The sequence below is a fragment of the Rhipicephalus sanguineus genome, chromosome 11, assembly GCF_013339695.2.
Source record: "Rhipicephalus sanguineus isolate Rsan-2018 chromosome 11, BIME_Rsan_1.4, whole genome shotgun sequence".
Taxonomy (NCBI): Eukaryota; Metazoa; Arthropoda; class Arachnida; order Ixodida; family Ixodidae; genus Rhipicephalus; species Rhipicephalus sanguineus.
Window position 1 is genome coordinate 87,783,019 of NC_051186.1, and position 21,770 is coordinate 87,804,788.

General features: G+C 46.2%; 1 protein-coding gene across 1 annotated transcript in view; it reads right to left on the reverse strand.

The window, feature by feature from the left end:
* The window catches only part of LOC119375220 (actinia tenebrosa protease inhibitors-like), a 25,137-nt gene extending 3,588 nt beyond the window's left edge, over positions 1–21,549 (reverse strand). The window contains exons 1-4 of the mRNA XM_049411201.1: positions 21,417–21,549; positions 17,781–17,954; positions 14,525–14,690; positions 2,154–2,204 (exon numbers count right to left, since the gene is read on the reverse strand). Coding sequence (XP_049267158.1) covers positions 2,154–2,204; positions 14,525–14,690; positions 17,781–17,954; positions 21,417–21,549 — 524 coding nt within the window. The remainder of the gene's footprint in view (positions 1–2,153; positions 2,205–14,524; positions 14,691–17,780; positions 17,955–21,416) is intronic.
* Positions 21,550–21,770: the final 221 nt, after the last annotated feature.

Here is a 21,770-nt window from a genome sequence, read left to right on the forward strand (position 1 = left end):
TGGCGCCGAGATAGATGTTCTTCCGCTTACATTTATCTTAAAACGGGCCTGAATGCCTAATTTTTGTCGTGTTATTAAATCCACCTTCCCACAGTACCGAAAGCACCGCTGTCGCTGTGAGAAGGGCTCTTAGTAAGTGAGATAATCCAAAAATAAAATGCCCATGGCGACGCCACCTTAAAGTTTCCGCACCAACGCCGGTACGTCATAGATGGACGCGCCGAATGGGACGGACGTGTAACGCGTTGCAGGTGCTAATCGCAGAGGCCATAGTATTATCGAATTGCTTTACTTTACGGCCCCCAGAGGGCAACACCACCCCGCCGACCGGAGAGTGGTAGATATCAAAGACGCGTTTGTAAAACCTCTAGTCTGTGACCATGGCAGTGGATAGTGTGCCCGGCATCTTTGTTGCTGACCGAGCAGGCTTGGGTTCGATGACCGTTGACGGACTTTTTTTCTTTGCCATCTGATCGTGTAAATTTTTTCAACGTCATTCCGTGACGGAAATATGTCACTGAAATCTTGGTGGGCCCCGGCATAAATCATTTTCGTGTTAAAAACTTTGTTGAGCCACTGTGGTCAAAATACGAAAAATACGTTGAAGTCCATGACGTCGCACCGACATTCATGTGCAAAGGTTTCGGTGCAAATTCAAAAGTGAAACTTTGACCCCTTCATTTTCTCTCTAGTGATAAACGCATGATAGCAAAAGTAATGTCAGTAGAGTCCTAATATCAATTTATCAATCTGAACTGAATCAGTCTTTCACTTTTCCGTCCCTTATACGGCTTAAAGGAATTTCCGTCCCTTGGCTCGTGCAGCTGGTAATTAGCAAATAGGATCCGACGTTTAAACTTTTTTAATACATCAAACTAACTCGGAATTGACAGATTTCCTTTCCCGTATTCAATGTACGGCGTGGTTGTTCGGGAAAGATGTTAATGATAATGAGGGGTGTGTGAAGATTCGAGTTTCGAATTCGAATCGAATAATACCTAATCAAATAATTCGATTCGAGTTTGGAATAGCTAGTGTTCGAAGTTTCGAACACTAGCTATTCCAAAACTCGGACGATTATCTAACACGCGACAAAGGCGAATGGCGCAACTTTGTGTGGATGGCGTGGCTAAAACTACACTACCATCCTTACAGTAGGCCTTTTGTTAAAACTTTCATCGATATCGTGGTTCACAAGCAACCGCAGTTTATTTTACACAGATTATGTCGTTTCTGCGCGTCATAGCTCCAGAAAAGAAGGCTAAAGGAACAGGCTAGGAGGCCGTCGACTGCTAGCGTCAGAAAATACTCGCACACTGAGCTCAGACCTTATATTCAAGAGGTTCAAAAATGCTTCAGTGAGCCCATGATCCCAAGAAAGGATGATTCTTGAAATACTGGAAAGAGCATGGAGCTTTACTTTATCCAAGCATCGCCAAAATTGCTTTGCGATACCTCCCATCCCTGCTACTGAGATGCCCAGGCGCGCATGTTTTCAACTGCAGGAACACCGTAACATCTCGGCGAGAGAGCCTGACGCCAGGTCATGTGAAGCAGCTTGTATTTCTGAATGGCAATTTTTAGACTTTCGGTAGCAGTCAGTCACCGCGTTATGTGCTCGAGGACATCAGCAGATTTCATTTCTTTTTTCTTTCTTTGAATTTTGAATAAAACCTTCGTATTCGATATTCGATTCGATATTCGGTATTTTTTGGCCGCTATTCGGCACTATTCGATTCGAATTTGATTCGAGATGAAATTTCACTATTCGCACACCCCTAATGATAATCTAAAAACGGGTTAACCTGTCTGCCTTTACTTTTTCTCTCCATGTTTCTCATAAATCAATTGCGCCTGTAAAGCGTGCTTTTTTTACAAAAAGAGGATTTTGCAGGTGAATCAACAACGCTTTTGTGCAGGGTTACCAGCTTTCGTGCAATCGAAGTTGGGCGGCGGAGGTGGAAAGGGGGGAGGTTGCTTAGGCCAGAACAGTGTTTCCACCAGCAGATGCGCGCTTCTCTGGAAGGAATATTGCGTTTGAACCACAACTAAAGTATCCATCTCCTTCTTGTCCTCCAGTCGTCTCGCCTCGTACGCACGTCTTTGACCCGTCTTCACACTTTCACACCTCGCGCTTATTCTCCTTAACTCACCAGGCCGCAGCGTCCAAAATGCCTTGAAGCCGCCTATGCGTCAGGCATGCGCTGCATCATCGGAAAAGCAGAACTCAGAAGCCACTGTGATCCCCCGCGTGGTAAGACAGCGGGGAACGGCAAAGGCCATGCGCTGCTTCTCGAGGCTGAATAGTGAACTAAGGCGCCCGCGGTTCCTTTCGGTATGGTAATAGCTCTCGTTCCAGTTCCCAGTGCTTGCGATATTTGCATTGTATACGTAGGTCAAAGCAGACGATAAGTCGTAAATTCAAGCGTCCCGGCTATATCAGCTTCGCATTCGGGACTGCCTTGCTAATACGGGACGGTTGGCAACCTTACTTTGACGCCATGCTGAGGTAGATTCAAATGGGTTGAGAAGTAGTAGGGAAAAAAAGTCGTCGTATTTTCCTCGCCGGCGGCAAGAGTTTGCCATAACACAGTCACGGTACACAATTTGTTTCAAGTAACTGGAACCAAATAGTAAGAAAAAATGGGTGAAGCTTGCATTAAGCCGCGCAAGGCTTGAAACAGCGAAACTGGACGATTCTGAAGACTAATCTGGTTGCTTCTAGGTTATTTTTAGGCCTTTTCTAGGTGATGCCGGTTGTTTCTAGGTTGCTTCTCGGTCGTTGCTGGGCTTTAGCCAGATGATGCTAGGTGTTTCTACGTTGATTCTCGGCGCAGAGAGGTTCGAGTTAAACCACAGACAGTCACAGCATGACACGGATGTCGAAACTGCAGAGACGAACCTCGCCCTGAAACCAGAGTTCGCACCAGCTCATACATCTACGGGCACGTCGTCGTTGGCGTAGGCCTTCCATCGCTTCGGTGTGTTCTCGCAGCCGCCGTTGCCGTTCCCGTTCCCTAGTTTTGATTCTCTCGTTCTACGTACTCGGGGTCTTCGGCTCATCGCCGTCGATTCGCAGCCATTCGTTGGACTAAATGTTGCCTTCTTCCTTTTTAGTGGACCAGTGGTGAGTAGTGGGATTACCCAGTTTCTGTAGCACATACCCGTTTATGATGATGAAGTTGTGAGTAGTGGGATTTACCGTATTTCTGTGACACACAACTGTTTATGATGATGGTAGCTTTTTTGGTTCGCCGGACAAGGCACGATTGGCTTAACAGCTACGCTGTTAAAAAAAGGGTTAACCGCATCTGAATAAAAACCAGCTGTTTGCCGTCATGTGGCGCTCGGGGGCATTTTAGATGCGTAGCGTTTTGCTCGGGGCTGGTCGGCGTGGTGGCGTCGCGCTACACTGCGCATGCGCCTTGCTCTCTCTCTCTCTCTACTCTCCTACGCTCCCCCCTCTCGCGCGCCTGTCGACCGCGTTCCCTGATCGCCCCGTGAGAATTAACGGCCAGGCAGAGGGAACACACGACGCGTGTAGCGTTCCTCTCGCGTTCCACGATGCTTTGAATGGATGGATGCAGCTTACGGCGCGGGACTTCGCCCCAGCTTAAGAACCTGGCGAGCCAGCTCCTAAAAAATTACACCATATCCCGCACAAGCGAACCATCTCCCCGCTGCTTCGCATCCACACATGGTTCCCTTTAGCGGGAGCTGGTGAACTTTTATATTATGTTTAATTTGTTATTAATTAACCATGAGACTTTACTTTAAACGCTAATTAACTTCCATGAAAGTAAGCTTATGATTTCCTCTGCTATCAAAACGCAGGAAAAATATTTCACCACTGCCTGTTCCAGAAGATATATCATGACAATCCCATTATCAAGAAAAAATGATAACCCCTTCTCTTACGTATCTGCCCCCATCGACCATCGTCGTAAAGTCGGTATTCCTGATGCCCACGCCAACCATTTTTACAATTCATTCATCCCCCGTACGTCGGCAAGGTGGAATCACCTTCCCCGATCTGCCGTCAATATTACTGATAATTCAAGTTCAAGGCTGTTTTAAAAACCTGTTGCTTTCATAAAGTATTATTTTTTGGCAGCAGGATAATTTTTTCCCTCTTGCATAGCCCTTATCATTGCGCCATATTTCACCACGTCGTAATGATGCATTCTTTGGTCCATAGGCACATGGTAGTGCTTTGAGCGTTATTTCGTTTCCGTTGTTTCCTTGTTGTAAAGGCCCTTTTGTGCTTGGTATTCTCAATCAACTGTTTTTTGTTCTTGTAGTGTGCGCTGTTTATGTTAGTTTCCTTTAGTATATCCATGTGAAGACTCCCCCCCCCCGTTTTTTTTAGTTTGAAAATGTTGTATGTTACGAATGTAACCCACTCCCCTCCGTGATGCCCTCACACCCCGAGGGTAATGAATAAATAAAATAACTAAGATCAATTGTGCAAAATTTAATGCTCAATTTAGGGCCAAGTGCGTTTCATTAGACTGTATAGGGCATTCCCAAAGAAAACTATCCAATTTTTGTGGCAACGTACATGCTGCGTGATGATTTTTTCGGCGTTTAAAGAAAGCCCGCGAAATATGAAATAAAACCAAGCGACTGCACTGCTCATGCGCTACCACACTGCAGCGCTCTCAAGCATGCTTCGAGCGAAAAAACTGTGCGGCTAATCTGGCCTGTTACAAGACTACCGCCATTGTCAGCAGCGAGTCCGTTGCTTTCACCAAATATAGAGATATACCCATAATAGTACTGGGTACTATTATGTGCACAGCACATAATAATACTGTGTACTATTACGTACTGTGAACCACTATAGTACTGTAAACTATACTAGACTGTAATTGATGCAGATAATCTGACGTCTAGTAGTCAAGTGCCAATGGGTTGTATTTTATATAGATACCCAGTACAATAACCGGCATTCCTGCTGACACAAAAACAATATGTCGAGGTCATCGTGCCAACGCAAATATCTAGTATATTGTTATTATGTTTGCACACAATGCAAACAGGCGCTTCCTGTCAGTGTGACCAACGAAGCCTCAGTGTTTATTGTGCGTTATTTCTATGCCCATCCAATATTTCAACCATAATATTAAGTGTTATATGAACTACCGTTTAAGCGCGAAAAAATACGAAATTATAATAGAGATGTAATGTGCTGTGTATGTCTATTGTTGCAGATATGTGCAGATATGGCACAGGAAAGATTGACGTGACCGCCTGCTAATAAAAAAAATAACGATATACTTTAGGAACACTTTTCTGAGCCGCCGTGGTGCCCATTTGCCCACGAATGCAACGACCTGGGGTCAAGACGGGTGGCACAATCAATTGCAGACAGTGGGAAATACCGGAGAAGAAAAGAAAGAAGCTCAAAAAAGCAAAACAGCCGGGCATAAAAGGTAAGTTTCCGCGTGCTTTACCTCCGGCAGGGGCAAAACCTCCAAGCAAGGGAAAAGACGTTGCGAGGCAAAGGGCGGAGACCACTCGGTGGGCCAGCCATCGCTCGATAGGAGAAGGAATGGGAGAGTGTTGGCCCCCACCGAACAAGATAGCATCGGAGCTCCCAGACTGTAGAAAACGCACGCCTCGAGGCATCCGTGAACGGTGTTGAAGCAATATTGCGCCTATGCCACGGTCAGCCGATCAAATATGGCAGACCCAGGCTGGCGTGATCTGATTGAACATGTATCGTGAACGGCTGACGCTCGCGCTGACCGCCGGCGATGTTCGACCAGGCTTGGCGTGAATAGCGCGCGGCCGGAGAGATGCGCGTTCATTTCGCGTCGCAGCATGAGAGGTTACTCGAACGAGATTGTTGGACCAAAGCAAGCTTCCTTTGATTTGCGGCAAAGCGAACGTGCAGCCTGAAACACATACGACATGCATGTCTGGTCCCCTAGCGACTTCATCGTGAAGAACAATCAGCATTTTAACAACCGCTGGTTCTACCCGCCGTGGTAGCTTAGCGGCTATGGTGTTGCGCTGCTAAGCTCTATAAGACTCGGGTTCGACTCCGGGCATGGCGGCCGCCTTTAGATAGGGATGAAACGTCAACACGCCGTGATACTAAAATTTGCATTCACGTTAAGGAACCCTGAGCGGCCAAAATTATTAAAGGGTCCTTGACGACTGCGTGCTCAGAACGTGATTTTAGAACGTAAAACATCCGTATTTAATGAAGGAAGCAATGACATTATATCTTATAGGTTATAATTTTGTTCTTTTCTCGAACTTTCTAAGAAGCGGCGCGTCCTCTCTGTTTTCTTTCGTTTCGGCGCGGGCGAGGTAACGGACACGAGGGCGTCCTCGTATATTTCTATCTATCCCAGTGCCGTAATTAGTTTTCTGCAATGTCGTTAGTGCTACGAGATAGTGTTCGCTTCAAACTGATGGCTGCAAAGGTTTTTTTCGAAAGTTTACACAACCTGTTTGTGTGACTGCAGTGAGCACAATAAATGTTGCAAGTAATGTTTGGCAAAAACAGCAGTGCTTAGTAAAAAATACTCTGACCCGTTTCTAGCTCAAAGCTACAAGGAAACTATTTCCTACAAAGAAAGCTTGCCAGTAGACCAAAATAATTTCTGGTTTTTTATGACAGCGGAGTTGTTCTAACTCGACGTAAAGCGATTGACCGTGCCCGCAGATTATCATCATCACGAACGGGTATGTGCCACAGAATTTGCTCAGATCCCACTACTCACCGTACGGCGTGGCCGGTAATAACCCTGAGAACGAGTACAGAGGGAGAAAGAAAAAGAAAAAACACAGAGACGGAAAAAATATATATAAAGAAAGAGAAAAATTCTTGCCAAACAAAAAGTTGTTCACGAGGTGGGATTCGAACCCGCGTACCCACGATCCGAAGGGGAGCGTCCTAGCCACTCGGCTATCCAGGCACGCTAGCAGAGCATAGCATAGCCTTGTATAGTATAGTGTAGCAAGGGGGTGGGAAACGGAAGTTAGCGTGAGGAGGAGATATGTGATGGTGAGGAGGAGGAAAAGAGAGGGGAGGGGAGAGAGTAAAGCATAGCACCGAAAGAATGGGAAAGAGAAATAGAAAGATATGCAGAAAGAGAAGGAAAGAGAGGCATAGAGAACATCAACGAAAGAGAGAAAGAAGTAGAGAGACACAAAAAAAGATAGAAAGCAAGGGGAAGCAAGCACCGCGTCGTCTAGCGACCATATACCGCACCACCTGGCCAAGCCGCGCATGCTCAGTAGCTAAGCCACGCCGACCGACGGAGATATCGAGCGCAAACTCCGCTCTATGATGCATAGACTGGCCGCGTACTCCCGAGAAGGAAGCCGCGCATCTCGAAGCTAGACGTGTCGGTCGACGGGGAGTACGGGCGGCGACGGGCCCGTGCTTCGCTTGGCCAAGCTTTGCGCGACTTAGTGCAAACAGTCCGCACTTTTTTCCTCTGCCTGCTTGATTCCGCAGAACTTATGTGCCAAACGGTGTTTGGCGTGACTGGTGATTCTTCAGCAAAATTGACAAAAAGATTCTAGTTTTATTTACCGATATGACAACGAGGCATGCTGTAGTGAGGGATTAGAAAACAATTTTGACAGATGAGGCTTAGGAAAGCTTTTCTTGTTTGTGTTTTGTAGCTCTATGGAGCATTTAAGAGAGCATTGTTTCACAATTATTGCGTATGTCTAGATGAACCTTACTATCAGTAAAGTTTGTAGGAGAACAAATGAAAAAAAAAAAGGTATTCCTTTAAATACTTTTGTGTGTTCTAGCAAATGATCAAGTCCGTGTTATTTATTCTTATGCTTGACGGGTGGTATGACTCGTTTGTCATCAGCAGGCTATTTGAAGTATCAAAAAATTAAACGTCGTAAGAAATAAGACTTCACTAAAAGAGGCATGTACGATAAACTTGAAGAATTATTTCAAGACACCGTCGAAATCTTGCAAATTGCTCCAGGGCTCAATTGAAAGTTAAAATAAAAGCAATATGTTAGTTTCATTAAGGAGATGACTAAAAGAATCTCCAGGCCTGCGCAGGCTGGAAGAGCGGCCTTTCCAGAGCCCGTTGCAGACTCTCTTGTGGCAACTAATACAAGTACACATGCAAGGTGCCCACTACGCCATAAACCAAAGAAAGCAAAGAAAAGGTCACAGTTTTGCCGCAAGGGCGAAGCAATGAGTGCGATAGCAAGAGGCTCGCCAGTGAATACTCTCAGTTTGAAGAGCGCTCCTGTTGCAAAGGCGGCCGAAGCAGCGAAGAAAACTAGCGTGCTTGAAGTGTCGAGCTGTGACACTTGACAGTTCGTGCTCCTCCTCCGTTTGTTCATTTAGCGGCGTCCCTTGAGCTCCAGTGACTTTCATACGCTCCGTAACATCAGCGTGGGCATCACGGTGAAAGCTCGAAACATTCCTCTTCCCCTCACTACGAGATAACCGCGCGAGCAGACAGCGGAAAGGCAAGGTTCTCCCTGCGCAAATATTAGAAGAAGCGAGCGAGCTGGCCGACGACTTTTAAATACGCCCGTTGTGCTCCTCGCGCCATATCGCTGGTAATGAAGAAACGCTTATAAGCGCCTGCCGTCTCGGAGTGCTGCGAGCGGTAAAGGATGAGTGTATAGTGAGTAATAGCTAAGCGGCTCAGTGGACCAGCGGGCCCAGCGGAAGAGCGGAGAGATCAGCGGAGCGCGAGAAGAAAGGAAGAGTAATAGCTAAGCGGCCTAGCGTCGCCCCGCTCGTTGAACGTAGAACGCACCTCGCGTTCCGCTGTGGAGTCAGTTGAGCGTAGCGTGAAGGTGCGTCCACTAGGTTTCGCCGTCGTTTTGCAGCCAAGCTGACCGCGTCTCGACAAGACGCGCTTGCGAAAAACGCGAAATGTATGCAGTTCTCTGCACGTCTGTGAACACGTGATCAAATGTAATCTGTATGAAAAAGATGTCAAAGTAGCACCTATACTTTCTCAAGTTCTTGTGTCTTCTTGTCTCCAATTTCGAAATAAAAGATCAACACGAGCTTTAGGTCATCTCTACTTTAGGTCATCTCCAAATGCCTCGTCTTCAGAGGTCTTCTTATGTTGAAAATCAGCGCCGGGACTTTTTCGCCTGGAGCAGAGCGAGCGCTATGTTGGCGGGTATCGCCGACAACATGCCGCTGGGTGTGTTCAGATAAGGACAGACCAAGGGGGGTCCCGACTATTTTTTGTTTTGCACGAAATTTTTATATGAGCTGGGCAAATGTCTCTATAGAAAGGAATGAACCTTCGTTTTGCGGAAATTATCACGGATTTCTAGGAAAAAATTCGCGTTTCACAACAGGTGGAAAAAGGCAATTCTGCAACTTTCAGATTTCACAACTTTGGAGGCCTATCACTAAAAACTTAACGCATTGTGGACATCAGTGTTAATTTTTCGTAAATCTTCAGCAATAGTACTATCGGCCTACGGAAATTTAAATTTGTGTGACTGACAGTACATTTTTGAAAAATTGCCAAACTTTGATTTTTGAGCGGCTGCCTCTGGCTGACCCCAAATTCAAGGGTCTTTTTTCGCAGTTTTCGCTAAAGCGCTGAAGCTGAAAATATTTCTCGCAAGTCTACGAAAGGCTTTTCGCTAATTAAGCAAAACGTTATGTGACTACACTGCATATTTATTTCGTTATAAAATCCCAAAAATGCCATAATTCCAAAACTAGCGAAAATTGCAACATTTTAGGGTCGTTTTAAAAAAAATAATCATCACCGATTTTTATGAAAATGATGGACTATACCCGGCCATGACTGCTAAATATTGTGCTGCAAAAATATGTTGCATTATTTTGTTTGAAGTGAGAAAATTGAGCTTATTTTAATACCCATGTATGGTCTTAACATCAATGTGTGGCGTTCTAATGATAAAATAAATTTAATAGACATATTTAGTTCGTAGCTCGCTTTTTTGGTTTTAATAATGACGATGGACCCAGCTTGTGTCTTTTTGACTGTTTTGAGACACAGAAAAGCTGAGCTTGAATTTTTCAGAGCTCCTCTGTCTGTATCCATACTACGGCACATTGAGGCAGCAGGCACGCGAGAGCGCGTCCAGCAAGACCAGAGCGTAATTGAATGCCACCCGCAAGAGAGGGAAACAAAAGTACGTATAACAGCCAAGCACTCCGAGAACCTGTGACGGAGAACACATGACCGTCGTGAAATGCGAGACGCACCGCGGTGCGCCTGCAACGGTCGGACCCAGACAGGAGAGAGCGTTCCCCTCACCCCTGAAAAGCAGTTTTTTGGGTGTAGACCATATGTCAGTCTGGATAGTGAACTCGAACAAAGAAGTCGTGTTGTTTTCTACGTGTGTCAATGATACAGTTTTTTCATCTCATTGTAGTTACTCTCGTGTCGTCCTCTATTATTAATAATAAGTTATTTCGTAAGCAGATAAGATAGAGATTGCGGAGTAAGTAAGAAGCCCACTGCAAGCAGCTCTCTTCACGTAAACCCTGGTGTCAAGACATCAGCTGCGATCCGGCTACTGAACTTTCGTTATTGCACTAAGAACTTCCTTGGACGCTACCTTCACCCCAAAGTGATTGTACCTTATACTCACTGTAACCTACTGTGTCACCGAGAGACCTCACTGTGGCACAGTTCTGATGGCGAAGTTTCCTGAACGAAATTGCTGCGCCGACTACTTAAAGAGACACAAGCGGAAGATCAGGTTTCAAAGGAATTTCCGCAGTGTCAAAGACTTGGGAATTGACAATCTAAAGAAAGTGTTGGAAGCTGACACAGCGCTCAGAGTGCATGAATCGCACTTTGTGTGCCAGAATTGCTTTAGGAACTTTAAGGAAGACATTGAGCATATGGAAGAGGAATCCAGTCAGTCCAATGAGGGTTTCCAGACTACAGAGGAAGTTATGGAAAGCATTAAGGCAGTCGTTCGTGCCCCATCAGCAGTGTCGCCACTAAAGCCTCCTCGGAGTGTAAAGAAAGGGAAGGGACTCTCGTACGCAAAGCGCAAGGCAAATGGAATTACTAGAGCTGCTGTAAGAAACATTCGATGCGGAATTCGCACAGCATACGGTATTAAAGACATTCCATCACAATTCAGTTGCTGCGCCTGTGCCAGCTGGAAGAAAAGCCTACACACAGCGTACATCAAGTGCACATCTTTTCGAGAGCGCTGCCGTCTGCTATCCTTGATACATCTGAGCCTAACAATAAAAGAGGTGCAACGCTTCATTCCAGAGGCAACGAAGCACGCGATTCTAAAGGCCAGGAAGATAGCTGCAGAATAAGGTTTGTGGAGCCTTTTGGAGCCGTACTGCAGAGAAAAATTGAGTGAAGCAGACACCAACAAAATCCTTGAATACTACACAAAAGATGAGCTGGACTGTTCAAGACAGAGTCCAAACAAGAAAGATGTGGTGCGCGTGCGCATCGATGGAAAAGCCGAATTCATTTCGAAGCGTTTCATGACGCGGTCGCTACGAGAGACATACTCAGTCTACAAACTTGCTAATCCGCTGTCAGCGGTTGGTCTGACAAAATTCATATCTTTGCGCCCAGAATGGGTCAAATGCTCACCGCATCGGGAGGGGTGTGTATGGGCATATTGTGCAAATTTCGAACTATGCCTTATTGGGATCAAAAATGCGTCGGGGTCTTTGATGTCGACTGATGATGTGCAGGCGCTCTGTGTGTGCACGCAGCCTAGCACCAAATGCTTCTTAGGCGAGTGCAAACAATGTCCTGTGAAGAATGGTCTCAGCCTGGGAACTCTTGGCATAGCACCGGACGAAGAAATTGTATTTGCTACTTAATTGGGAATCAGGTGAACTAATAAAGAAGACCATGATGCCTCCAGCATTCCTAAAGGAATTTCAAAATGTGACCATAAAATGGATCCCTCATAACTACCTCACGCGCACGCAAGCAAATGTCATACACGAGGAAAAACAGTGTTGTGAAAAGGGTTCCATTGTTTTCCACTTTGACTTTGCCGAAAATTGGTCCATCGTACTCCCAGATGAAGTACAACCTTACCATTGGCAAAGTACGCAAGTTAGCATCTTTACTTGCGTTGTATCGACAAGAAAGTCGACATGGAACTACGCAATAATTAGCGATGTCGTTTGCCACGACTCTGCACATGCTTGCTAGGCCCTGAGAAAAATCAAGGATCACATTGAAGATTATGCTCCAATTTACACGAAACTAACACTTGTGAGTGATGGAGCAGCTGCCCATTTTAAGAACCGCTTCCAACTGCACGAATTGCAATGCAGTCAGCTTCAGACAACCAAGTGGCTTTTTTCGGCAACGGGGCACGGCAAAAATGCCTGCGACGGCGTCGGTGGCCTTGTGAAACACCAAGCCACACTACATAACCTGCGTTCACCCGCCACCGAGGTCATTCAGTGCGCAAGTGATTTTGTTACTATTGTAGCCAGTAAACTTAAAAAGGTTTTCTTACTGCATATGGAGAAGAATGAAGTGGAAGCCTTCAGAGAACTGAAGAAGGAATGGAAACTTGCCAGACGGGTTCAAGGTATTCAGGCAACCCACATGTGCAAACACATGAAATCGGACCAAGGGAATTTCCTGTACGTAGCGCGGTGCGCAGACACAGAGTGGAAGGAGTTGTGAATCTGCAGTGTGCAAAATTTGATTGCCCGAATGGATATTACTCATTCTAGGTGACGTGAATAAACTATTTAATGCGCAACATGAACGTGCTTCTTGTAGATTCATAACTCCCTCATTCCCACCATCTCAACCCGTTTCTGCGAATGATAAATTCGTCGAAATATTAAGACCGCAACGGTCTTAATATTCCCATACAATGGTAATGCTCGAGCCACCTGTACATTATTGTAACCAACTCTAGTCCATAAATTTCGTTGCTTGATGGAAGAAAATCAGGGTAAGTACGCAGTTGAAGATGGTAACACGAAGGCTTTTATTATTAATAAAGTATAGGAAGATATTTTTGCAGGATTTTCATCGAAATATGGCCCTCAAGTAGTCTTAGGGCAAGTTATAATCATTTTCCTTAAAGAAACAAACGCGAACCTCACATTTCGGGCCCCCTTTCTCTACCACCCAGCAGCGAGCAATTGGGTCTAGGCACACTAACGCAACAATAACATTTTCCCGTACTGTTAGGGAAATACTAGTTAAATCTCTTTTGCGTTAGACACGTGGTATGATGTGAACTAAAATGGTTGACGTGCAGAAAGATTTGCACTCTACACCACGAGCTTTCATTTGTACGCGCTCTCGGGCGCCGGCTGCCTCAATGTACTGGTAGGGACACAGACAGAGGAGCTCTGAAAATTCAAGCTCAGCTTTTCTGTGACTCAAAACGGTCAAAAAGACACAAGCTGGGTCAATCGTCATTATTAAAACCAGAAAAGCGAGCTACGAACTAAATATGTCTATTAAATTTATTTTATTATAAGAACGCCACACATTGATGTTAAGACCACACATGGGTATTAAAATAAGCTCAATTTTCTCACTTAAAACAAAATAATGCAACATATTTTTGCAGCACAATATTTAGCAGTCATGGCCGGGTATAGTTCATCATTTTCATAAAAATCGGTGATGATTATTTTTTTTAAAACGACCGTAAAATGTTGCAATTTTCGCTAGTTTTGGAATTATGGCATTTTTGGGATTTTATAACGAAATAAATATGCAGTGTAGTCGCATAACTTTTTGCTTAATTAGCGAAAAACCTTTCATAGACTTGTGAGAAATATTTTCAGCTTCAGCGCTTTAGCGAAAACTGCGAAAAAAGACCCTTGAATTTGGGGTCAGCCAGAGGCAGCCGCTCAAAAATCAAAGTTTGGCAATTTTTCAAAAATGTACTGTCAGTCACACAAATTTAAATTTCCGTAGGCCGATAGTACTATTACTGAAGATTTACGAAAAATTAACACTGATGTCCACAATGCGTTAAGTTTTTAGTGATAGGCCTCCAAAGTTGTGAAATCTGAAAGTTGCAGAATTGCCTTTTTCCACCTGTTGTGAAACGCGAATTTTTTCCTAGAAATCCGTGATAATTTCCGCAAAACGAAGGTTCATTCCTTTCTATAGAGACATTTGCCCAGCTCATATAAAAATTTCGTGTAAAACAAAAAATAGTCGGGACCCCCCTTGGTCTGTCCTTATCTGAACACACCCAGATGTTAATTTTCTTAAGGTGTAAATATGTCATCAGCATGCTTCTCCTCCGTGGCCGACATATCTCTAGCTGCACTCAATTAAATAAGTAATTCCTTAGGCACCAACTTCGTTTTGACATACCACTGTTTCGAGCTACAGCTTTAAAACGCATACACGTTTTTATATTTCCGTTAAGGAGGAGACGTCGTGAGAAAGCTCCTACTATGGGAGTCGCCACCTGCTGGCTGGCATCTCCCAATATGCAGTTCGAGCTGTTATTCTGAAGGTACTGCATAACCTATTTTCATGTACGTGATACTGGTTAAATGACAAATTGAGAACACTCACCGGCACACCTAGTCTCGCACTGCTTAAGCGTTTCGAAGTTGTTGGCGTTGCCCTTGCATCCTCCGTAGACGAACTTCTCGCAAGTGTCCGTCGTCGTGTTGTAGTAGTAGCGGGGTACGTGAGCACGGCACGGACCAACCTTTTTCGGCAGCTCACAGACCGGGTCGAGGGTCACTGAGAAATTTGGGCAGCAGAACCCATGAGGGCAGTATTTCTTTCATACTGTTTTTTTATTAGCTCTTAAAGCTGGAGGTAAAGCGTATGACAGGAAAGAACTGTAATCATAAACGGGTGTGTGCCAGAGAAATTGGGTAAATCATCCACTCACCACTCGTCCACTAAAAGTGAAGACGGCAACAGTAAGTACATGAAATCGCCGCAAAGCGATGGCGGCGAGCCGAAGACCCCGAGTACGTACAACGAGATAATACTAGGGGACGGGAAAGGCGACGGCGGCTGCGAGAAGACCTCGAAGCGATGGAACACCTACGCCAACGACGACGTGCCCGTAGATGTATGATAGGTGCGAACGCGCGGTTTCCGCGCGAGTTTGTCTCTGGAGTTTGGACATACGTGCCGTGTCTGTGACTGTCTGTGGCTTAACTCCGACCTCCCTGCGCTGAGACTCAACCTAGAAACAACCAAACATCACCTAGCTAAAGCCTAGGAGCAACCTAGAGGGAACCTAGAAGCATACATACTAAGCATAAGTACTTACCAACTTGCCCAACCTAGAACCAACCTAACACCACCTAGCTAAAGCTTTGCAACAACCTAGACGCAACCAGATTACACTTCAGAATTGTCCAGTTTCGCTGTTTCGAGCCTTAAGAGACACAGTGCATGCTTCGCCATTTTTCATTTCATGCGTTTTCGCGAAGGACGGTTTCTAAAAACTTGTCAGGTATACATCTCGTACACGCGCTGGATCGTAAAACGCCCCTCGTATACCCATGAATGCAGAGGCAAGAGCTTTCCAAATAACGGCATGTGTAACAACTGGTGCGCGAACATAATGGATGCTTCAATACCCGATTTTCGTTTATGAAAACTTTTTGTAGTTTAGTTGTAGCTGGCACAAGCAGAATTTCGTACAGAACGTCAAACCCTGATTTACGAATACAGGCTTCGTTGATATCTGGCCCACGGCAGTTTATCATTAGGTATAACCTAGCTTATTCTTAGAAATTCCGGACTAAAGCACACAGAGAGTTTGGACTCCGTGCAGCTAAGTTATTCATAGTCTTCCAATACGGCAACTGGTAGAGAAATTGCGTTGGGATGTTAACGGCCTGTTATCGATTAGGATTCCGTAGCCGAAAGCGGTGGAGCTAGAAGCATTTGCATGAATTCTTGCGTGAGCGACAGTGAGATGCAGTTGAAATGGTACTTTTCGGAGACGGCTTGCAAACTTAATATATTAAAGAAAACCCGCGTGACCCCACGCCACACAGGCCTTCAAATATCGTTTTTTGTTACATTTTTGCTACATTTAAGGCGTTATTAGTTTTTGCACCTACCAGTTTGGTGACGAGCCTGGACCTGATGAGCTCTTCGGTGAGAGAAACGTCTGAAATCAGAATAAAAAAGTGGCGAAGTCACTATAACAACAACCTATGTGAAAATTACATATATACACGACAAATATGCATAACAACCAGAAGATATATTCGCTGCTTTTTTCCCGAACAGCTTATACCTCTGTAGCAAAGGTATTTTATTGAGACGTCACTAGAGACTGAATGCAAAGGAGATGTACGAATTCAAATATGCCATTCATCTAATTTTACATGCACTGAAGCAATACCGATAGTTGGGATAGTCGGTAACGCATGTTATTAAAATCTACAGCGCTCAAAGAGACGGTGCGTAACAGAAGAAACACAAAACTTGGAGAGCTCTTGAGCTTCGCCTTGAAGAATAGAGTGCAATAATGTAATCTGGCCCCGTGCGCATCGCCTTCACAACTGCTAGCCTGCCTTCCATTCTCGGTGCATGCCTCAGCTGTGCCTCAAGGAAACGAACGCCTGTGCGCGTTGCATTGACGCTTTTAAAGTATCCCAGAATTCCTACTGCAAGTGCAGTTGTTAAGTGCCCACTACGCCATAATTATTCCTTTTGCGAATCATCGAAGTGCCCACCACGCGTCCGTAAAGCAATACGCGAACCTATGCCGCTGCTCACATTTGTTATAGCTTTTGCCGCTGATGATGGCTTAATATGCCTGAGCGCTTTGTAATGGGTGGGCCTTTAAACCTCTCACTGGTTGTGCAATCTACATGTCTTGACGCCCGGCGCGGTTCTATGCCTCGGGAACGCCACACTACACGCGTTAAGGAGACCCCTCGCATAACACGACATTCGTGTAGGGTTTCTTTCGGAAGCAGTTCCATGCAATGGTGTGGCTCTGTGGTAGAACTCCTGCTTGCCGCGAAAAAGGCCTAGGTTCAGTTGCCACTTGAAGCAAAGATTGTTCTTATTATTTATTTATTCGCATTTACCTTGACTTATGGCTGACGCACAACGCTTTCGCTCACAACCAACGATGCTGACGCCCATAGGAGTGCGCACTGGGGCGGGTGGGGGCACGGGGGCGCCCCCCCCCCCACTATTCCCCTAAGAGGGGGGCGCAAAGTGTGCCCCACACATTGACATATTAGGGAGGGGGCCGCTGCGACTTGGCGGGGAGGGGGCGTAATGTCAGCGCCATACGTTGACATAATTGGGAGGGAGGCCGCTGCAACGAACCTACGCCCCCTCCTGCCTGAAGGGGAACCCTGCGCACGCCGATGTTGACGCCGACACCGAAGTTCCTGCGAAACGAGCTCTTTAACACTGTTGCATTAGAATGGTGCTGTGCCACGGGCGCTGGATGAAAATTTTTCATCGAGCGGCCGTGGCTGTGCTGTGTTTGAAGCACAACAAAAATTTACATACACGCCGAAAAATGCCAGCGCTTTCATCATTTAACGCATTCAGGTTGAGACGCATAAAATCGTGTGAGCACTCAGCTTCCTGGATAGGAAAGTGAGCTATCTGCCTTTCTGATACGTGGTCAATTTCGTCTCGCATTACACACACACACAAAGAAAGAAAGATTTCTTAAACTTATTCATTTTTTCACACCTGGCTATGCCAAGAGTTGCCCTTTAGCGAATTACTTAGCTGTGTATGTTCATCCTAAATCCCGCCTCGTCTGCACTTCTGGCAATCAAAGGTTGCGAAGATTCGACGTAATTTCTTTTTTCGCCCGTCTGTGCTTACTTCCGCACTTGCTGTCGCACTCGTGGAGCGTTTTGAAGTTGTTGGCATTGCCCCCGCATCCTCCGTAAGTGAACTCCTCGCAGGTCTTGGTCGCACTCTTGTAGTAGTAGCGGGGGAATAAGCCGGAGCAAGGGCCCTTGTCCATCGGCAAGGAGCACACTCGGTCCTCGAGCGCTGACAGCGTAAGGGAAAGAAGGAAAGCGTCGACAAAGGCGATATCGAGCGAGCGAGTTGGGATAGAACGGGAAGACGGATCGTTGTGCTGAACACGTAACGATCACGAAAAGTTAGGAGGACGCGTCGGTTTCGCCTCAAGAGCAGAACGCGATAGCGGAATAGGGCCCCGTTTGCAACGCCTTCTCAATCGTTAGCCTAGCTTCCTTTCTTTATGGAAACCTCAACGGTGCCGCATGGAAAGGAATGTCTGCGCGAGTAACAGTAGCCACTTAACCCATATATGTCCAGTGTCCTACACATAGGACGCTTCTTTCATGCACTCTAACATCGCTTTTTCTTTAGCTGATGACTAGCGCCACCTACAACACATCAAGTTGGCCTCATTCTCAACGTGTACAAGCCTAGACATTGCTTGCTTTTCATGTTGTCACGTGCCGACTGCTTTCTCCGGGCAAACGCGTGCTTTGTGTGAAAGACGTCATGGAGAGGAAGAAGTGCAATGTCGGTGTGCACGTGAAATGTTTCAAAGCTTACCACACCCGCACATAGCACACCTAATGCCAAGTATCTTCGGTCACGTCAACCGGGCCTCCCTCACCGCCTCGCTCGAACCACGGTTAGCCAGCACTGCAGCAGAAGTGGAGACCGTACCCCCGACATATAACGCCATGCTGCAACACCATCGCCTAGCTCGCAGGGTGTACCCGCCACCTCACCCCAAGCTGACTAAGGAAGAAGCAACAGCATTCCGAAGACTGCAAAGCAACACGTACAAGCACGGTATCCTACTACATCGCATCTACCCGACGCTTCATGCATACCACTGCCCGATCTGCGACGTTCCCGACACACTGGCACACCTCATACTCGAGTGCCCGTGGCGCCCCCAAGATGCCGATAACAAGCCCGCGACGACCGCACGCATCAACCTCCTCGCCGAGACGTGGGAGGCCAAGATCTCCGCACTGGACCTAGACGACCAACGTGGACTCGTCGCCAGGACCCGGGAGGCGATCGCGGCCAGAGGATTCCTGGACTAAGGGACCCTCCCACCTAGAGTGACCCCAAGCTTAAGAGCGCGGGGACACTGTTTTGGCAAATTAAAAGTTTATTTCATCATCATCATCTATGTATAGGACGGCTCGAAAAACAGTGTTGCGTTTATCTGGCAGGAAATAAAAAAAAAAACATGTGGTTTCTTTTGAGGGTAGAACTACACCTTTTTAAACAAAAATATTATGATCTCCATGTATATCAACGCCGACCACACAAATTGGGATACCATCTTGCCATTCGTGACCTTCGCGTACAATACCGCTACGCAGCGCACCACGGGTTACTCACCCTTCTTTCTTGTCTACGGCCGTCAACCGACATCTCCACTAGACGTCTCTTTTTTTGATGTCCCCGTGGGGTCGTCGGCGTCGTCGAGCGAGCACTTAATCTCTCGCCTTGCCGCTTCTCGCCACCGCGCCCTCCTCAATACCGAGGCGAGTCAACAGGATCGGAGGGCTCGCTACGATGATCCGGAAGGGAGTGCAATATTTATTTTGGCATTTTTTGTGAGTTTGGGCATGTATGAGTTAAAAGCATCCTATAATGCCTTCTGCAAGTACATTTGCAAAGTGCCCACTAGGCCATAATTATTCCTTTTGCGAATCATCGAAGTGCCCACTACGCGTCCGTAAAGCAATATGCGAACCCATGCAGCTGCTCACTTTGTTGATGCTTTTGCTGCTGATGATGACTAAATATGCCTGAGCGCTTTGCTATGGGTGGGCCTTTAAACCACTCATTCGTTGTGCAATCCATATGTATTGACGCCCGGCGCGGTTCTGCGCTTCTCCACGCAACATTACACCCGTTAAGGAGACCCCTCGCACAACATGACATTCGTGCAAGGTTTCTTTCGGAAGCAGTTCCATGCAATAGCGTAGCTCTGTGGTAGAACAGCTGCTTGCCGCGATAAAGGCCTAGGTTCAGCTGCTACTCGAAGCAAAGATTCTTCTTCTTATTTATTTATTTATTTATTTATTTATTTATTTATTTGCATTTACCTCGAATTAAGGCTTTCGCACAACGATGATTTTTCGCTCACAACCAACGATGCCGACGCCGGCAATGAAGTTTCGGCGAAATGAGTTCTTTAACGCCGTCGCGTTAGAACAGTAACGACAAATTGTATAGCGCGAACAGGGGTACTTGGAGAGACAGAAAAAACGAGGACGGGCGCTAACTTCCAACTGATTTTATTAAGCAGAATCAAACATTTATATATGGCACAAAATGCAAAAGATGAACAAGTGACAGAGGATGCGCTAAGCGAGAAACGTTAAGGCAGACGCTGCGCAATCAAAACCAAACAAAACAAAATATGAAAAAACAAATCGGTCAATGCGTGCGTGCGCCAGTGCTTCCCAGGAAACTTAATTCCTTGTCAGAGAGGGCTACGGATGGCTTACTAACACACATGTCATGCTCGCTTGTCATCTGCGCAGCCTCAACAATCATTCGGGTGCGATCATTCCTGTGTTTATACACAGTGACTGTGCGCTCAAAAAGGGGTGAACATTTACAAGACGTACAGTGTGCCAGAATACCCGTCTTTGCCATTTTTACGTTATTAGCGTGTTCCCTTATCCGGTCATTAATACACCTACCCGTCTGACCGATGTAGCATGCACCACAGGAGAGAGGAACCTTGTACACAACTTCACGTGCGCATTGCACGTACCTGGTCCTGTGCTTCACGCCACATGCGGCAGACGATTGTTGCCTCAGGGGGCTGGTGAATTTCGCAAGACTGCTTAGCTTAAAGGGGGCAGAAAAAACTACACGAAGGCCAGCGCGTTTTCCAATCTTTCTAAGTCTGTGGGATATTTGATGCTTATACGTCACATGTTCTGCATCCTCTGTCACATGTTCATCTTTGCATTTTGTGCCACATATAAATGTTCGATTCTGCTTAATAAAATCAGTTGGAAGTTAGTGCCCGTCCTCGTTTTTTCTGTCTGTCCAAGTACCCTGTTCGTGCTATACAATTCGTGATCTCATACCAACTAGCCCAAGCCGCTACCCTTTTAAGTTAGAACAGTGCTGTGCTCTGTTTTAAGGACAACAGAAATATACATACACACAGAAAAATACCAGCGCTTTCATCATTTAAAGCATTCAGGTTGAGACGCACAAAATCGTGTTAGCACTTTACAGCTTCCTGGATCGGAAAGTGAGCTCTTTGTCTTTCTCATATGTGGCCAATTTCGTCTCGCATTACACACACATAAAAAGAAAGATATCGCCCCCCCCCCCCTGCCTATGCCAAGAGTTGCCCTTTAGCGAATTGCTAACATGTGTATGTTCACCCTAAATCCCGCCTCGTCTGCACTTCTGGCAATCAAAGGCTGCGCAGATTCGACGTTTCTTCTTTTTTCACCCTTCTGTACTTAGTTCCGCACTTGCTCTCGCACTCGTGGAGCGTTTTGAAGTTGTTGGCGTTGCCCCCGCATCCTCCGTAAGTGAACTCCTCGCAGGTCTTGGTCGCACTCTTGTAGTAGTAGCGGGGGAATAAGCCGGAGCAAGGGCCCTTGTCCATCGGCAAGGAGCACACTCAGTCCTCGAGCGTTGAGAGCGTATGGGAAAAAAGGAAAGCGTTGACAAAGACGACATCGAGCGAGCGAGTTGGGATGGAACGGGAAGACGGATCGTTGTGCTGAAGACATAACGATCACGAAAAGTTAGGAGGACGCTTGAGATTCGCCTTCAAGAGTAGAACTCGATAATGTAGTCCGGTCCCGTGCGCATCGCCTTCACAAC